At 43.7% G+C, this 16,347-nt stretch overlaps 1 protein-coding gene across 2 annotated transcripts in view; it reads right to left on the minus strand.

The window, feature by feature from the left end:
• IPO8 (importin 8) overlaps nucleotides 1–16,347 on the minus strand; it is a 650,601-nt gene that overhangs the window by 342,187 nt on the left and 292,067 nt on the right. For both annotated transcript variants that reach the window (XM_069228192.1, XM_069228193.1), the window contains exon 14: nucleotides 14,398–14,563. In XM_069228192.1, coding sequence (XP_069084293.1) covers nucleotides 14,398–14,563 — 166 coding nt within the window. The remainder of the gene's footprint in view (nucleotides 1–14,397; nucleotides 14,564–16,347) is intronic.

Genomic DNA, 16,347 nt, shown 5'->3' on the forward strand with positions numbered 1-16,347 from the left:
TCTTATCCCAATGGGCCCTGTCGTATCTAGCCAACAACGCTTGGGAGTTGGCTATTCTCCATTGGTTAGCTGCCTGGGATGCCACTCTCTCCCCTGCAGCATCAAATTTGCGAGACTCTGTCTGGTGGGGGTGCATCACATGACGACTGAGTTTGCCCTCTTCCTGGCAGCGCTTACCACTACTGAGTCTGGAGGGAGTTGCTGAGTTATATAGACAGGATCAGAGGGAGGTGGCTTGTATTTTTTCTCTACCCTAGGAATTATTATTCTGGCTTTGACAGGCTCGCTCAATATTTGATCAGCATGTTTTAGCATGCCCGGGAGCATAGGGAGTGACTGGTATGTTGCGTGTGTGGAGGAGAGTGTTTTGAACAAAGAATCATCCTCCAAAGGTTCAGTATACATGCTATGCTGCAGCCCTAGCTAGTAATTGATTGTATCCTGTACTATCCTCTGGTGGTGAGGGCTTAGAGGGACAGCAGTCTGGGTCGTTATCGGGAATGGGATCTGGATCATAAAGATCCCATGTGTCTACATTATCTTGTTGCGAGTCAAAGGAATGTGATGGTGACTGCATTGGTGTAGGACTGGTAGGAGGAGAGATATGAAGGTGTTGAGAGTGAGGAGGAGAATGAGGAGGAGAAAATTGAGGAGGTGGTGGTCTCTCCTTTGTCTTTGGTACTTTAGCTGGAGGCTGTGCAGTGTGCAATTCCTCCTGAACGGCTAATTTCCTCTTAGGCTTTAGAGGAGGTGCTGTGAAGATTCTGCCAGTTTTTTTATGGAGATGAATCCTGGCTTGCCTTTCGTCCATTGCTTCCAGTATTGGCTGTATTTGGGAGTCCTCCTCAGAAGATTTATGGCTTTCTTTGAGTGTTTTAGAAAGTCCATGCTCCTCAGTGTAACCTGCTCTTTTCGGCTCCGAAGCTGGCTTTTTCGGTTTCGAAAAAGATGGCGTTGTGGATGGTCTCGGCTCTGAAAGGGATTTCCGAAATTTCGACTCGAAAGAGAGGTGTTTGCTCGAGTCGGAGAGGGAGCTTTTGGTCGACTCCGATGGCTTCGGAGGAGTGGCCTTTTCGGTGCCGAACCAGGGGCTTGGTCACCGGGTGTCTTCTTTCGGGTCGAGCCATAGCTTTCCGGCAGTGGCGTCCCCAAGGCCTTATATTTCGGTTTAGATGACCAGTCTGTCCTCCTCAGATTCCTGGTCGGAGTCGGATCCTCGAACGGAGACTGGGGTCTGCATGATCTCTTCCTCCTCGACGTCGAGATGTTCGGAGCTTTATGACGCCATCTTGAGCCTTTGTGCTCTTCTGTCCCGAAGTGTCTTTTTGATCGAAAGGATCGGCAGGCCTCGCTATTTTCTTCCAGATGATCTGGGGAAAGGCAAAGATTACAGACGAGGTGTTGGTCTGTATAAGGGAATTTGGCATGGCACCGAGGACAGAATTGGAATGGAGTCCGATCCATGAGGCTTCCATGCGGTCGGCCCGAGCAGGCCAGAGTTGGGCATGCATGCCCCAAAGGGCGAGTAGAGATGTCTGTTCCGACGGTACCGAAGTGCCGACATAAGATGTAACACGATCGATACAATACCGCTTAAAAATGAAGCGTTTTCAAAGTTTTCCGAATCGAACTATCAGAGCGAAAGGAAACACATCCGAACCCAATGGCGGAAAGAAAACAATCTAACATGGAGTCGATGCCCATGCGCAATGGAGCCGAAGAGGAGGAGTCACTCGATCCCGTGACGCGAAAACACTTCTTCAAAGAAAAACAACTTGTAACACTCCGAGCCCAACACTAGATGGCAGAAGTATATGCACAGCATGTGTATCTGCAGCTACACATGCCATCGAACATATATATATATATATATATATATATATATATATATATATATATATATGTGTGGAAAATGTCACTTACCCAGTGTGCATCTGTTTGTGGTATGTTGTGCTGCAGATTCACATGCTATGCATTTCGATTCCAACATCTAGTGTTAGGCTCGGAGTGTTACAAGTTGTTTTTCTTCGAAGAAGTCTTTTAGAGTCACAGGATCGGGTGACTCCTCCTCTCGGTTCCATTGCGCATGGTCGTCGACTCCATTGTTAGATTGTTTTCCTCCAGAGGGTGAAGAAAGGAGTAATAAAGTATGTAAGAGAAAAGAGATGTCCATGCAAATGTAAATATATATATATATATAAATATGTACAGATGTATTAACTTAAACGAATACAGGCTTCCGGGGAGGAGAGAGGGTGCATGTGAATCTGCAGCACAACATGCCACGAACAGATGTACACTGGGTAAGTGACATTTTCCGTTTGATGGCATGTGTAGCTGCAGATACATATGCTATGCATAGACTACAAAGCAGTTTGTCCTCCCAAAATAGCGGTGGCTAGCCTGTAGGAGATGAAGTTGTTTGAAATAATGTCTTTAGGACAGCTTGTCCTACCGTGGATTGTTGTGAGAAAACGTCTACACAGTAGTGTTTAGTAAATGTATGAGGTGTTGACCATGTAGCTGCTTTTCATGTATCAGCTGTTGGTATGTTCCCTAAAAAAAACATTGTTGCACCTTTCTTTCTCATAGAATGTGCTTTAGGAGTTGTCTTTTTGCTTTGATATAGCATGTTTGTATACACCTAACAATCCATTTAGCTAAACCTTGTTTTGATATAGGATTGCCTGTATGTGGTCGTTGGAAAGCTACAAAACGTTGTTTTGTTTTCCCAAATAGTTTAGTTCTGTTTATGTAGTACATTAAAGCTCTTTTGAGATCTAATGTATGTAGAGCTCTTTCTGCCACATAATCTGGCTGTGGGAAGAAGACTGGCAGTTCCACTGTTTGACTGATGTGAAATTGTGAGACTACTTTTGGTAGAAATTTAGGATTTGTTCTTAGTACAACTTTCTGTTTGTGTACTTGGAAAAAAAGTAATTGCCACAAGAAAGGCAACCTTCCATGTTAGAAACTGAATTTGGCAAGAGTGCATGGGTTCAAAAGGTGGTCCCATAAGTCTGGTAAGTACTATATTTAGATTCCATGTTGGGACTGGTGGTGTTCTTGGTGGAATGATGTGTTTTAAACCTTCCAGGAAAGCTTTAATAACAGGAACTCTAAATAAAGAGCTATGTTGAATAGTTTGTAAATATGCAGATATTGCAGTAAGGTGTATTTTTATTGAGGAGAAAGCTAAATTTGATTTCTGCAAATGGAGTAAATAACATACAATGTCTTGTAATGGTGTTGAGAGGATCTATGGTTTTAGATTGACAATAATAAACACATCTATTCCATTTGTTTGCACTGTCTAGTAGTGGGTTTACATGTTTGTTTAATAACTTCCATACACTCTGATGGGAGTTTTAAATATCCATATTCTATTACTTCAGGAGCCAAATCGCTAGATCGAGAGCCTTAGGGTCTGGATGTCTGATTTGACCTTTGTTTTGTGTTAACAAATCCGGTCTGCATGGGAGTTTGGAGTGAGGTACCACAGATAAATCTAGTAGTGTTGTGTACCATGGCTGACATGCCCATGTTGGTGCTATGAGTATCATGTTGAGTGACGTCTGATGCAACTTGTTAACCAGAAATGGAAGGAGTTGGAGAGGGGGAAAAGCGTAAGCAAATATCCCTGACCAATTGATCCATAAGCATTGCCTATAGACAGTGGATGTGGGTGTCTGGATGCAAAGTTTTGTCATTTTGTATTTTCGCTTGTTGCGAATCAATCTATGTTTGGTGTGCCCCACTTTTGAAAGTACTTGGGGTGAATCTCCAATTCCTGTGTTTGTTGGTGATTTCGTCTGAGGACATCTGCCAACTGAATGTCTATCCCTGGGATGTACTGTGCTAATAGATGAATTTGATTGTGACTTGCCCATTTCCAAATTGTTTGGGCTAGAAGGAACAGTTGAGATGAATGTGCCCCTCCATGCTTGTTGAGATAATACATGGTTGTCATGTTGTCTGTTTTTATAAGAACATTCTTCTGTTTGAGAAGGAGTTGAAAAGCTTTGAGGGCAAGGAACACAGCTAATAACTCTAAATGATTTATGTGTAGCTGTTTCTGTTTGACATCCCAATTTCCCTTGAATGTTGTGATTGTTTAGGTGAGCTCCCCAACCAATCATTGACGCATCTGTTGTAATTATGGTCTGAGGCACAGGGTCCTGAAATGAACACCCCTTGATTAAGTTGCTCCGATTCCACCAATGAAGAGACATGTGTTTGGCGGTCTACCAACACTAGATCTTGAAGTTGGCCGTGTGCTTGTGACCATTGTTGTGCAAGGCACTGTTGTAATGGCCTCATGTTTAATCTTGCATGTGGGACTATTGTAATGCAAGACGCCATCATTCCTAGTATTTTCATGACAAATCTTACAGTGTATTTTTTATTTGGTTGTATAAGTGGAATTAGATTTTGAAAAGCTTGTATCCTTTGTGTATTTGGATACGCTACAGCTAGTTGAGTATTGAGGATAGCACCTAGATACGGTTGTGCTGGCTGAAGGTTTGACTTTTGGTAGTTTATAGAAAACCCTAGGGTGTGCAGAGATTTTATCACGTTCTGTGTATGATTTTGACATTGTGTACGATTGCTTCATTTTATTAGCCAATCGTCTAGATACGGAAATACATGGATATGTTGTCTCCTTAGGTAGGCTGCTACTACTGGTAAGCACTTTGTTAATACCCTTGGAGCTGTTGTTATGCCGAAAGGTAACACTTTGAATTGGTAGTGTTTTCCTTGAATAACAAACCTGAGGTATTTTCTGTGGGCTGGATGGATGGGTATGTGGAAATACGAATCTTTGAGGTCTAATGCTGTCATAAAGTCTTGTTTTTTTTAACAGTGGGATAATATCTTGCAGAGTAAACATGTGGAAATGTTCTGATACGATATAGAGATTTAGTGGCCTGAGGATACCATCTTTTTTGGGAATTTGTAAGTGCAGTGAGTAAACTTCTGTTCCTAGTTTAGACTGTGGAACTAACTCTATTGCTTGTTTGAGTAGTAGAGATTGAACCTCTTGTTGTAACAGAACTATATGTTCTGGGGTTAATTTGTGAATACCTTGGTGGAATGTTTATCAAGGCAATAGCCATTGCGGATAATTGATAACACCCAGTTGTCTGTTGTGATATTTTCCTAATGTGCGTGGAACTGTTGTAGTCTTCTCTTCTCCCCCCCCCCCCCCCCCCCCCCCCCCCCCAGGAGATATGTTGAGTGGAAGGGAGTGTGGAAAGTCACTGTTTTGGTTGTGTTGCTGGTTGTTTAGAGGTTTGGAATTTACCTCCATTTGTAGAGTATTGTCCTCTATATGTGCCTCTAAACCCACCTCACTGGTACTGGGTTTGATCAGTTGGTTTTGCCTGCGAGGATGATGGCTCCGAGGATTGTGGTCTAAAACCTCCTCGAAACTGAGGCTTACGGAATAAGCCCCTATATGGTGTAGAACAGAGAGCACCCATTGCCTTGGCTGTATCCGAGTCCTTTCGTAATGTTTCTATTGTTGTGTCTATCTCTGGCCCAAAAAGATGTTTCTTATCAAAAGGCATATTTAACACAGCCTGTTGGATTTCTGGTTTAAAACCAGAGGAACACAGCCATGCATGTCTACGAATAGTAACTGCTGTTCACACTCCTTGCAGCTGTATCAGCCACATCAAGGGCAGACCTTATTTGGTTGTTACTGATAGCTTGCCCTTCCTCTACTACCTGTTATGCCCTCTTCTGGTGCTTTTTTGGGAGATGCTGTATGAAATCCTGCATCTCACCCCAATGGGCTCTATCATAACAGGCTAGTAGTGCCTGGGAATTAGCTATCCTCTTTTGGTTTGCTGCCTGGGACGCAACTCTCTTTCCTGCAGCTTTCATGCAGCACTAACCACTACTGAATCGGGAGGCACCTGATGGGTGATGTAATCCGGGTCAGAGGGTGTAGGCTTATACTTTCTTTCTATTCTAGGTGTGATTATCCTTGCTTTCACAGGCTCATTAAAATTTGGTCTGTGTGCCTTACCATGCCTGATAGCATTGCAAAACATTGGTACCTAGAATGCGTTGAGGATAACGTATTAAACAAAAAGTCTTCCTCTAATGGTTCTGTGTGCATTGTTACCCCCCGATAGGACGCAGCCCTAGCTATAACCTGATTGTATATTGTAGTATCTTCAGGTGGAGATGGTTTAGAGGGGTAGGTGTCTTGGTCGTTGCTTGGGATGGCATTAGGGTCATAAAGATCCCATGGATCAATAGTGTCTTGTTGAGAATCAAAAGAATGTGTTGGAGAATGCATTGGTGTAGGGCTGGTGTGAGGAGAGGTAGGTAGGTGCCGAGAATGAGAAGAAGACTGAGGAGGTGCTGGCTTCTCTTTTTGTTTTGGCACTTTAGCTGGGGCTCTGCAGTGTCCAATTCCTCTTGAAATGCCAGTTTTCTCTTTGTCTTTAGTGGTGGTGCTGTAATGATTATCCCAGTTTCTTTATGGATGTGTATCCCAGATTGTCTCTCATCCATAATTTGCAGGATTGGTTCTTCCTCAGAGGTTTCATGGCTTTCTCGAGGTCTTTTGGAAAGTCCTTCCTCCTCTATATAACCTGTCTTTTTCGGTTCCGAAGTTCGATTTTTTTTTTCGGTATGGAAAATGATGAGGAAGATCTTGGCTCCAAAACAGTTTTTCTAATTTTCGACTCCGAAAATAGTTGTTTTTTGCTACAGTCTGAAATGGAGCCTTTGATATTTTTTGCCGACTCCGAAGTCATCAGGGTTGGGGCCTTTTTCAGTGCCGAAACCGAGGGTCGGTCACCGACAGTCTTTTTCTGGGCCGAACCATGGCCTTCCGGCAGTGGTGTACCCAAGGCCTTCTTTTGTTTTTTGTGTGGAGGTGCAGGGGCAAACGTACTCACATGCTGGCCGGCTGTGATGGGTCTGTTGTCTTCAGATTCCTGCTCCGACTCTGTGTCTCAGATAGAGAACGCTGTTTGCGTCTGTTCCTCTTTGGTAACGTTGAAATGTTCCCCGCTCTTCAACGCCATTTCCAGCCTTCTTGTTCTTTGGTCTCTAAGAGTCTTTTTCGATTAGAACGATCGACAGGCCTTGCAGTTTTCCTCACAATGGTCTGGAGAAAGGCAGAGGTTGCAAACCAGATGTTGGTCTGTGTATGGGTATTTAGCGTGGCACGAGGGCAGAATCGGAATGAAGTCCGATCCATGAGGCTCTTCACGCGCTCACCCCGAATAGGCCCGAGTTGAGCGTGCACGCCCCGAAGGACTAACAAAGTGATTTTCCGACGGTACTACTGCTTCAATGCTAGATTAAGAACGCGATCGATACAATACCGACGAAAAAGAAGGTTTTCTAAAGTTTAATGATTAGAAATTTCGGAGCGAGAGGAAACACGTCCGAACCAGACGGCAGAAAGAAAACAATCTAACAATGGAGTCGATGACCATCCACAATGGAACCGAGAGGAGGAGTCACTCGATCCCATGACTCTAAAAGACTTCTTTGAAGAAAAACAACTTGTAACACTCCAAGCCCAACACTAGATGTCGGAATCGATATGCATAGCGTGTGTATCTGCAGCTACACATACCATCGAACACATATATATATACATATATACATATACACATATATACATATACACATATACATATATATATATATGGAAAATGTCACTTACCCAGTGTACATCTGTTCGTGGCATTAGTCGCTGCAGATTCACATGCTGTGCACAGTCCGCCATCTGGTGTTGGGCTCGGAGTGTTACAAGTTGTTTTTCTTCGAAGAAGTCTTTTCGAGTCACGAGACCGAGGGACTCCTCCCATTTCGACTCCATTGCGCATGGGCGTCGACTCTATCTTAGATTGTTTTGCCCGCAGAGGATGAGGTAGGAGTTGTGTATGCTAGTAATAGTGCCCATGCAATGGAGTGAATGCGTATGTACATAATAATGTTTTAAGTAATATATTTACAAATGTACAAATGTTTAAGATCTACTTCTAAACGGCTACAGGCTCCCGGGGAGGCGGGTGGGCGCATGTGAATCTGCAGCGACTAATGCCACGAACAGATGTACACTGGGTAAGTGACATTTTCAGTTTGGTGGCATGTGTAGCTGCAGATACACATGCTGTGCATAGACTAGTAAGCAGTTATCTCCCCAAAAGCGGTGGCTCAGCCTGTAGGAGTTGAAGTAGTTTGAAATAAAGTTCTTAGTACGGCTTGACCTACTGTGGCTTGTTGTGCGGATAGCACGTCTACACAGTAGTGCTTAATAAATGTGTGAGGCGTAGACCATGTGGCCGCCTTACATATTTCGTTCATTGGAATATTTCCTAGGAAGGCCATGGTAGCGCCTTTCTTTCTGGTTGAGTGTGCCTTTGGTGTAATGGGCAGCTCTCTCTTTGCTTTAAGGTAGCAGGTTTGGATACACTTAACTATCCATCTGGCTATACCCTGTTTTGATATTGGGTTTCCTGTATGAGGTTTTTGAAATGCAATAAACAGTTGTTTTGTTTTCCTAATTAGTTTTGTTCTGTCAATGTAGTACATTAGTGCTCTTCTGATGTCTAATGTATGTAGTGCCCTTTCAGCTACTGAGTCTGGCTGTGGAAAGAACACTGGTAGTTCTACTGTTTGATTTAAGTGGAACGATGAAATAACTTTTGGTAAAAATTTAGGATTGGTTCTTAGAACTACCTTATTTTTGTGTATTTGAATAAAAGGTTCCTGTATAGTAAACGCTTGAATTTCGCTTACTCTTCTTAGAGATGTAATGGCAATGAGAAATGCAACCTTCCACGTTAAGAATTGCATTTCGCAAGAATGCATGGGTTCGAAAGGTGGACCCATGAGTCTTGTTAAGACGATGTTGAGGTTCCATGAAGGGACAGGTGGTGTTCTTGGTGGTATAATTCTTTTGAGGCCTTCCATAAACGCTTTAATGACAGGTATCCTAAATAGTGAAGTTGAATGGGTGATCTGCAGGTATGCAGAAATTGCTGCGAGGTGTATCTTTATGGAAGAGAAGGCCAGATTTGATTTCTGCAAATGTAGTAAGTATCCTACTACATCCTTTGGAGATGCATGTAATGGTTGAACTTGATTACTATGGCAGTAGCAAACAAATCTTTTCCATTTACTTGCATAGCAGTGTCTAGTGGATGGCCTTCTAGCCTGTTTTATGACCTCCATACATTCTTGGGTGAGGTTTAAATGTCCGAATTCTAGGATTTCAGGAGCCAGATTGCTAGATTCAGCGATGCTGGGTTTGGATGCCTGATCTGTTGTTTGTGTTGTGTTAGCAGATCTGGCCTGTTGGGTAGCTTGACATGGGGTACTACTGACAGGTCTAGTAGTGTTGTGTACCAGGGTTGTCTTGCCCATGTTGGTGCTATTAGTATGAGTTTGTTTTGACTCAATTTGTTTACTAGATATGGAATGAGAGGGAGAGGGGGAAAAGCGTATGCAAATATCCCTGACCAATTCATCCATAGAGCATTGCCTTGAGACTGCCTGTGTGGGTACCTGGATGCGAAGTTTTGGCATTTTGCGTTCTCCTTTGTTGCAAATAGGTCTATTTGAGGTGTTCCCCAAAGGTGGAAGTAAGTGTTTAGAATTTGGGGGTGAATCTCCCATTCGTGGACTTGTTGGTGATCTCGAGAGAGGTTGTCTGCTAGTTGATTCTGGATCCCTGGAATAAACTGTGCTATTAGGCGAATGTGGTTGTGAATTGCCCAATGCCATATCTTTTGTGCCAGGAGGCACAGCTGTGTCGAGTGTGTTCCCCCCTGTTTGTTTAGATAATACATTGTTGTCATGTTGTCTGTTTTGACAAGAACGTATTTGTGGGTTATGATGGGTTGAAATGCTTTCAACGCTAGGAACACTGCTAACAATTCGAGGTGATTTATATGCAACTTTGTTTGATGTACGTCCCATTGTCCTTGGATGCTGTGTTGATTGAGGTGTGCTCCCCACCCTGTCATGGAAGCATCTGTTGTTATCACGTATTGTGGCACTGGGTCTTGGAAAGGCCGCCCTTTGTTTAAATTTATACTGTTCCACCATATAAGCGAGATGTAAGTTTGGCGGTCTATCAACACCAGATCTAGAAGGTGACCCTGTGCCTGTGACCATTGCGATGCTAGGCACTGTTGTAAGGGCCTCATGTGCAGTCTTGCGTTTGGGACAATGGCTATGCATGAAGACATCATGCCTAAGAGTTTTAATACCATCTTTGCATGTATTTTTTGTGTCGGATACATGGCTTGTATAACCTTGTAAAAATGTTGAACCCTTTGTGGACTTGGAGTGGCTATCCCATTTGTTGTGTCGATTGTCGCTCCTAAGTATTGTTGTGTTTTGCACGGCAGAATGTGTGATTTTGCATAGTTGATGGAGAAACCGAGTTTGTAGAGGGTTTGTATGACATACTTTGTGTGGTGTGAACACTTAGTTAGGGAGTTGGTTTTGATTAGCCAATCGTCTAGGTAGGGGAACACGTGTATTTGCTGCCTTCTGATATGTGCAGCTACTACTGCTAGGCATTTCGTAAATACTCTTGGTGCGGTTGTTATACCGAACGGCAACACTTTGAATTGGTAATGTATTCCCTTGAATACGAACCTTAGGTATTTCCTGTGCGAGGGATGTATCGGTATGTGGAAATACGCGTCTTTTAGATCTAAGGTTGTCATATAGTCTTGTTGTTTTAGCAGTGGAAATACGTCTTGTAGCGTGACCATGTGAAAGTGTTCCGATTTGATGTAGATGTTTAGTGTTCTGAGATCTAAGATTGGTCTCAGTGTTCTGTCTTTTTTTGGTATTAGAAAGTACAGTGAGTAAACTCCTGTGTTCCTTTGTGTACGTGGTACAAGTTCTATTGCGTCCTTTTGCAGTAATGCCTGAACTTCTAATTCCAGAAGGTCTAAATGCTGTTTTGACATGTTTTGTGTTTTTGGTGGGACATTTGGAGGGATTTGGAGAAATTCTATGCAATAACCATGCTGGATAATTGCTAAGACCCAAGTGTCTGTTGTTATCTCCTCCCAAAGTTTGTAAAATTGGCTTAGTCTTCCCCCCACAGGTGTTATGTGATGGGGTTGTGTGACTTGTGAGTCACTGTTTATTTTGAGGAGTTTTGGGGCCTTGGAATTTTCCTCGATTTCTTGGGAATTGGCCCCCTCTATATTGCCCCCGAAAGCCTCCCCTTTGGTACTGTCCCTGGTAGGTAGACGGTGTTGATTGTGAGGTGCTGGCTTGTGTGACTTGACCCCGAAACCCCCCTCTGAAGGGTGTTCTGCGAAATGTGCCAAAAGTGCCTCTGCCCTGCGGGGAATAGAGTGCGCCCATGGCCTTGGCTGTGTCAGTGTCCTTTTTCAATTTCTCAATTGCCGTGTCCACATCAGGTCCAAACAATTGTTGTTCGTTGAACGGCATATTGAGCACTGCTTGTTGTATCTCGGGTTTAAACCCGAATGTGCGCAACCATGCGTGCCTTCTTATGTTTACCGCTGTATTTATTGTTCTTGCAGCTGTATCCGCTGCATCCATAGAGGAGCGTATTTGGTTATTCGAGATATTTTGTCCCTCCTCGACTACTTGTTTTGCCCGTTTCTGTAATTCTTTGGGTAGATGCTCGATGAGATGCTGCATCTCATCCCAATGGGCTCTGTCATCGCGCTAGGAGCGCCTGAGAGTTCGCGATGCGCCACTGGTTTGCAGCTTGTACAGCAACCCTTTTTCCAGCTGCGTCGAACTTGCGGCTCTCTTTGTCCGGAGGTGGGGCGTCGCCTGATGTGTGCGAGTTGGCTCTCTTGCGAGCTGCCCCTACTACAACTGAATCTGGTGGCAGTTGTGATGTGATAAAAGCAGGGTCTGTGGGCGGTGCTTTATATTTTTTCTCCACCCGTGGAGTTATCGCTCTGCTTTTGACAGGTTCTTTAAAGATCTGTTTTGCGTGCCTTAGCATTCCCGGGAGCATAGGCAGGCATTGATAGGTGCTATGGGTGGAGGAGAGGGTGTTGAAAAGGAAGTCATCCTCGACAGGTTCTGAGTGTAACGACACGTTATGGAACTCTGCTGCCCTAGCTACCACCTGTGCATACGCTGTGCTGTCCTCTGGTGGTGAGGGCTTGGTAGGGTACGACTCTGGACTACTGTCTGATACTGGGGCGTCATATAGGTCCCAAGCGTCCTGGTCATCTTGGCTCATGGTGGTATGAGCTGGTGAATGTGACGGAGTTTGTGCCGGTGATGTATGAGTTACAGGTGGAGGAGAGGGTGGTGGAGTTACTTTCTTCACCACTTTTGCTGGTGGTGTTTGTTCTCGAGTTTGGAACTCGAGTCTCCTTTTCCTCCTGATTGGGGGAAGAGTGCTGATCTTCCCTGTCCCACTCTGTATGAAGATCCGCTTTTGGGTGTGGTCTACGTTAGTGGTTTGTAACTCTTCTTCAAATCTGTGTTTGCGCATTTGAGAGGACAGTGATTGTTCCTCTGAATACGAGCTGGCAGTCGGTTCGGTTGCAGGGCGTTTTGGCACCGAAACTGTGTCTTTGCTTGCTTTCGGCTCCGAGGAGAATTTTCTCTTTTTTGTAGTCGAGCTTTCTCGGCGTCGATCATCCTCGGTGCCGCTGTCTCTGCGTCGAGCAGCTTCGGTTCCGCTGTCTCAGCGGCGACCCTTTTCGGCAGCACTTTCTCGGTCCCGAGATTGCTGCGTGCCTGTGTCTCAACCCGAGTCGGACGATCTCGGCACCAGTTCGCCCTTTTTCGGTGCCGATGGACGGTCACCTATTTTATGGGTTGAGCCATGGCCTGTTGGCAGTGGCGTCCCCTGGGCCTTGTCTGTTTTCCCGTGTGGTGTTTGTTTCGACGTCTTACTCACGGTTTCTTCGACGTCGAACTCCTCCGAGTCCGATTCATGGATGGAGAAGTCTTCCTCTTCTTCTCCTTGTTCCTCGAACTCTCGTTGTCCTGTCGGCGTGGACGCCATTTGCAATCTTCTGGCTCTTCGGTCACGGAGCGTCTTTCGGGACCGAAACGCACGACAGGCCTCACACGTTTCTTCCTTATGCTCGGGCGACAGGCACAAGTTACAGACCAAATGTTGGTCTGTATATGGATATTTGCTGTGGCATTTAGGACAGAATCGGAACGGGGTCCGTTCCATCGGTGTCGATGTTACACGCGGTCGGGCCGACCAGGCCCCGACGGGGGGTCGAAGTTTCCCCGAAGGGCTACCGGAGCTCTTCACGATTCGGTGTTGATTCTATCTAACCCGATACCGAACGAAACAATACCGACGTCGTTTTCCGAAGTTTTGACTATCTTTCCGTCCCGAAACCTGGAGCGAAAAGGAACACGTCCAAACCCGATGGCGGAAAAAAAACAATCGAAGATGGAGTCGACGCCCATGCGCAATGGAAACAAAGGAGGAGGAGTCCCTCGGTCTCGTGACTCGAAAAGACTTCTTCGAAGAAAAACAACTTGTAACACTCCGACCCAACACCAGACGGCGGACTATGCACAGCATGTGTATCTGCAGCTACACATGCCACCGAACACTATATTCCCATCTAGACCGTTGATATCTGTATTAGAGCGTGCTGCTTGTAATTCTTCTAGTATAGTAGTTAAAGAAGGTGGAATGTACAATTCTTGACTTTACTGGTGGAGGAAAAGTTGTTTATTTACGTTTTTTATTCATAAGAAGCACATTGTTTCCTTCCTTCTTGATATAATATTAGTAATTAATTAATATAAAGGATGTCAAATTCACTCCAAATTAAGAGAGAGTAAAGTTAGTCAAGATATCGCCTTAAAAGCAGACTTTGTAGCAGCTAGAACCAGCTGCGGGTGTGGTTTAGACCTCAGCCATGCCCTTACCTTGAATGTCTCCCTCCTCCCAACAGGAGACTCTGGCAGCGCTTCACTGGAGACCTCGGGGGGGCGGGGCTGGGGGGGGAAGGCTCTGAACAAGAAAGCCTGTCAGAACTCCTGAAAAGCCATAAAATCACTTCCCCCCGGGAGTGCTGGACACACAGCAACAAATATGCCTCCAAAAAAGGTATGAATCACCTCAAAATGTGTATAATATAGTTGATAATGTGGGCTTTAGCAGGAGACTATTGGGAGAGGGCCATTTGCTGCTCGCGCAACTCCACCTGGGGGTAATTCTAAGGTGAGCAACCTGCGGCTAGAAGTCTATCAGATTTAAACAGTAGGGGACACCCAGAGGTGAAAAATCCAAGCATATAAACCCATGAAAGAGCCCATGCTGGAGAGTAAGGTCATTCTAATCATATTGAACATACATTGTGATCAAGGTGTTCTAAATAACTTCACAAAATTTCAGTCGAGGAGAACAGGAACTCCACCTACCTTGATCCTGGTGACTTATCAAGGTCTGCAGAGCTATGGCAGCCTCAACTTTGACAGGCATCTCTTTATCCTCAATCAAGCTCTTTTTTGCCAGCTCTACAGCGGTCCTCAAATTAATTTCATTGTGGAACTTCAGAGTGCTGAATGAATGTAGAACCCAGCAAGACTGTGGGACAATAGGAATTTGAGAGTTCTGCTTAGCACAACAATCAATCAGTTTATCTTTTAGAATATACATGTGTTAGAACAAACTACAGCAGCTGGACTAATGTTGCATACATTTTTTTACTTCATCCACAAACTATTTTAGTAGCAGGCGAGTAAGTAAACAATTTAGTACAAAATGAAACTCATACAAGTTGAGCCACATACTTTAAAAAAGTGCGACAGAAAAGTACAACAATGTGCTCAGTGTTGGCTCAAAACATACAGCCGAACTGGAAAGGCTACACGGCCCCTGGAATGGTAAAGCTCAAGCCTCAAACCAACACTATGTACTTTAAAATGAAGGCCACCTGTGGCCTCTTATTCAAGATGTTCTATTGACATTGCTGCTTTTGACTAACAGTGACCACCATCTGTAATTACACTTTAGAAACTTGTGGCTACAAATATCAGCAGCATGCACTAAGGGCTTGCTGTTTACTAGGACTAGAACACTTGGGTATTTCAGCAATGAAAAGGTTCGGAAGTATTCAAAATCACCACCTCCTCACAAGGTCTAATTAATCTCAAGAGGTTTACTGAAAACACCTCGAAATTACCTCAGTAAAAATTGAAATGTATAGTTTGAAAATCTGCAAAGTCTTAACTTTACTACTAAAAATAAAGGAAAGATTTTTTTTTTAAAACAACTGCATCTACCAAAGTGGTATATGATTTTGAGAATAAACATATCTGTGCTACCACAATCTTGATTCCTAAGTGCCCTTTCATTTTTCATTTTTGCAGAAAAAATGAAAAATAGCTCATCTTCAAGTAGATTGAACAGAGCTTAGGGAGACTCCCATCACACAACATGTGGTAGAAAATATGAGGTTTAATAGCAGCTGAGGAGGGGTGGTTATGAGGGTGCTGCATCCTGATTGGCTTAAGTGTAGCTCTTTTAAACGATGCAAACAGGATACTAAATACTGCATTTTCTTTAACCACTACAGACTAAGTATAAATTGCGAGAATCTCACTTCAACGACGGGAATGATTTAAATATGTGAATCTATTAAAGATCCAATACTCGAGGAATATTGCATACACATCCCATTATGAGTTACCAAAGATGGGAAGGTTCCCTGAAAAGCAGCATAAAATTGGAGAACCATTACTACACATATATTTCAACTCTGTTCTAAATTCAGTTTTTCAAAGCCAGCATGATTGAACTAATTAATTAAATATGGAAATAAATGTCAAGGATTAGGACTTCAACAAAGACACCCAACAACAGTACGTCTTGGTGAAAGTCTGCTACCATTCAACAAGTTTTACACACACAATAAGACAATTACAAATATAAATTTTAATACTAACTGCTTACGTAGTAGGGTGTGGTAAAGCATCGTCATCATCTGTTCTGGCATAAGAACCAGGTATCTGACAAAATCTGCTGTGAGGTCCAGTACCAACTGAAGAACGTCTGAGAACAAGATTTTTGCTGGCATGTTTAAGTTAGCAGAACTTTTATCTGAGCATGTGCACCATTTGTAGAATGGGATGGGAGAAAGCACTGAGTAGTTTACTGGACCGACTCATAAAACATGACTTACACGCAAGATTTTGGTAATTCATACTTAGTAAACAAATCCATGCAATCAGTAACCAGGTGATGGAGGATCCCTAATAAAAACTGGAATAAAAACAGGAATACAGCATAGCACAATAAACCTTTTAGAGATCCTGCCAGCAAAGAACTGGATAGAAAGACAAAAGAGAGACAAGCAAGAGAGAGATAAG

This window comes from Pleurodeles waltl, chromosome 4_1, assembly GCF_031143425.1.
Source record: "Pleurodeles waltl isolate 20211129_DDA chromosome 4_1, aPleWal1.hap1.20221129, whole genome shotgun sequence".
Taxonomy (NCBI): Eukaryota; Metazoa; Chordata; class Amphibia; order Caudata; family Salamandridae; genus Pleurodeles; species Pleurodeles waltl.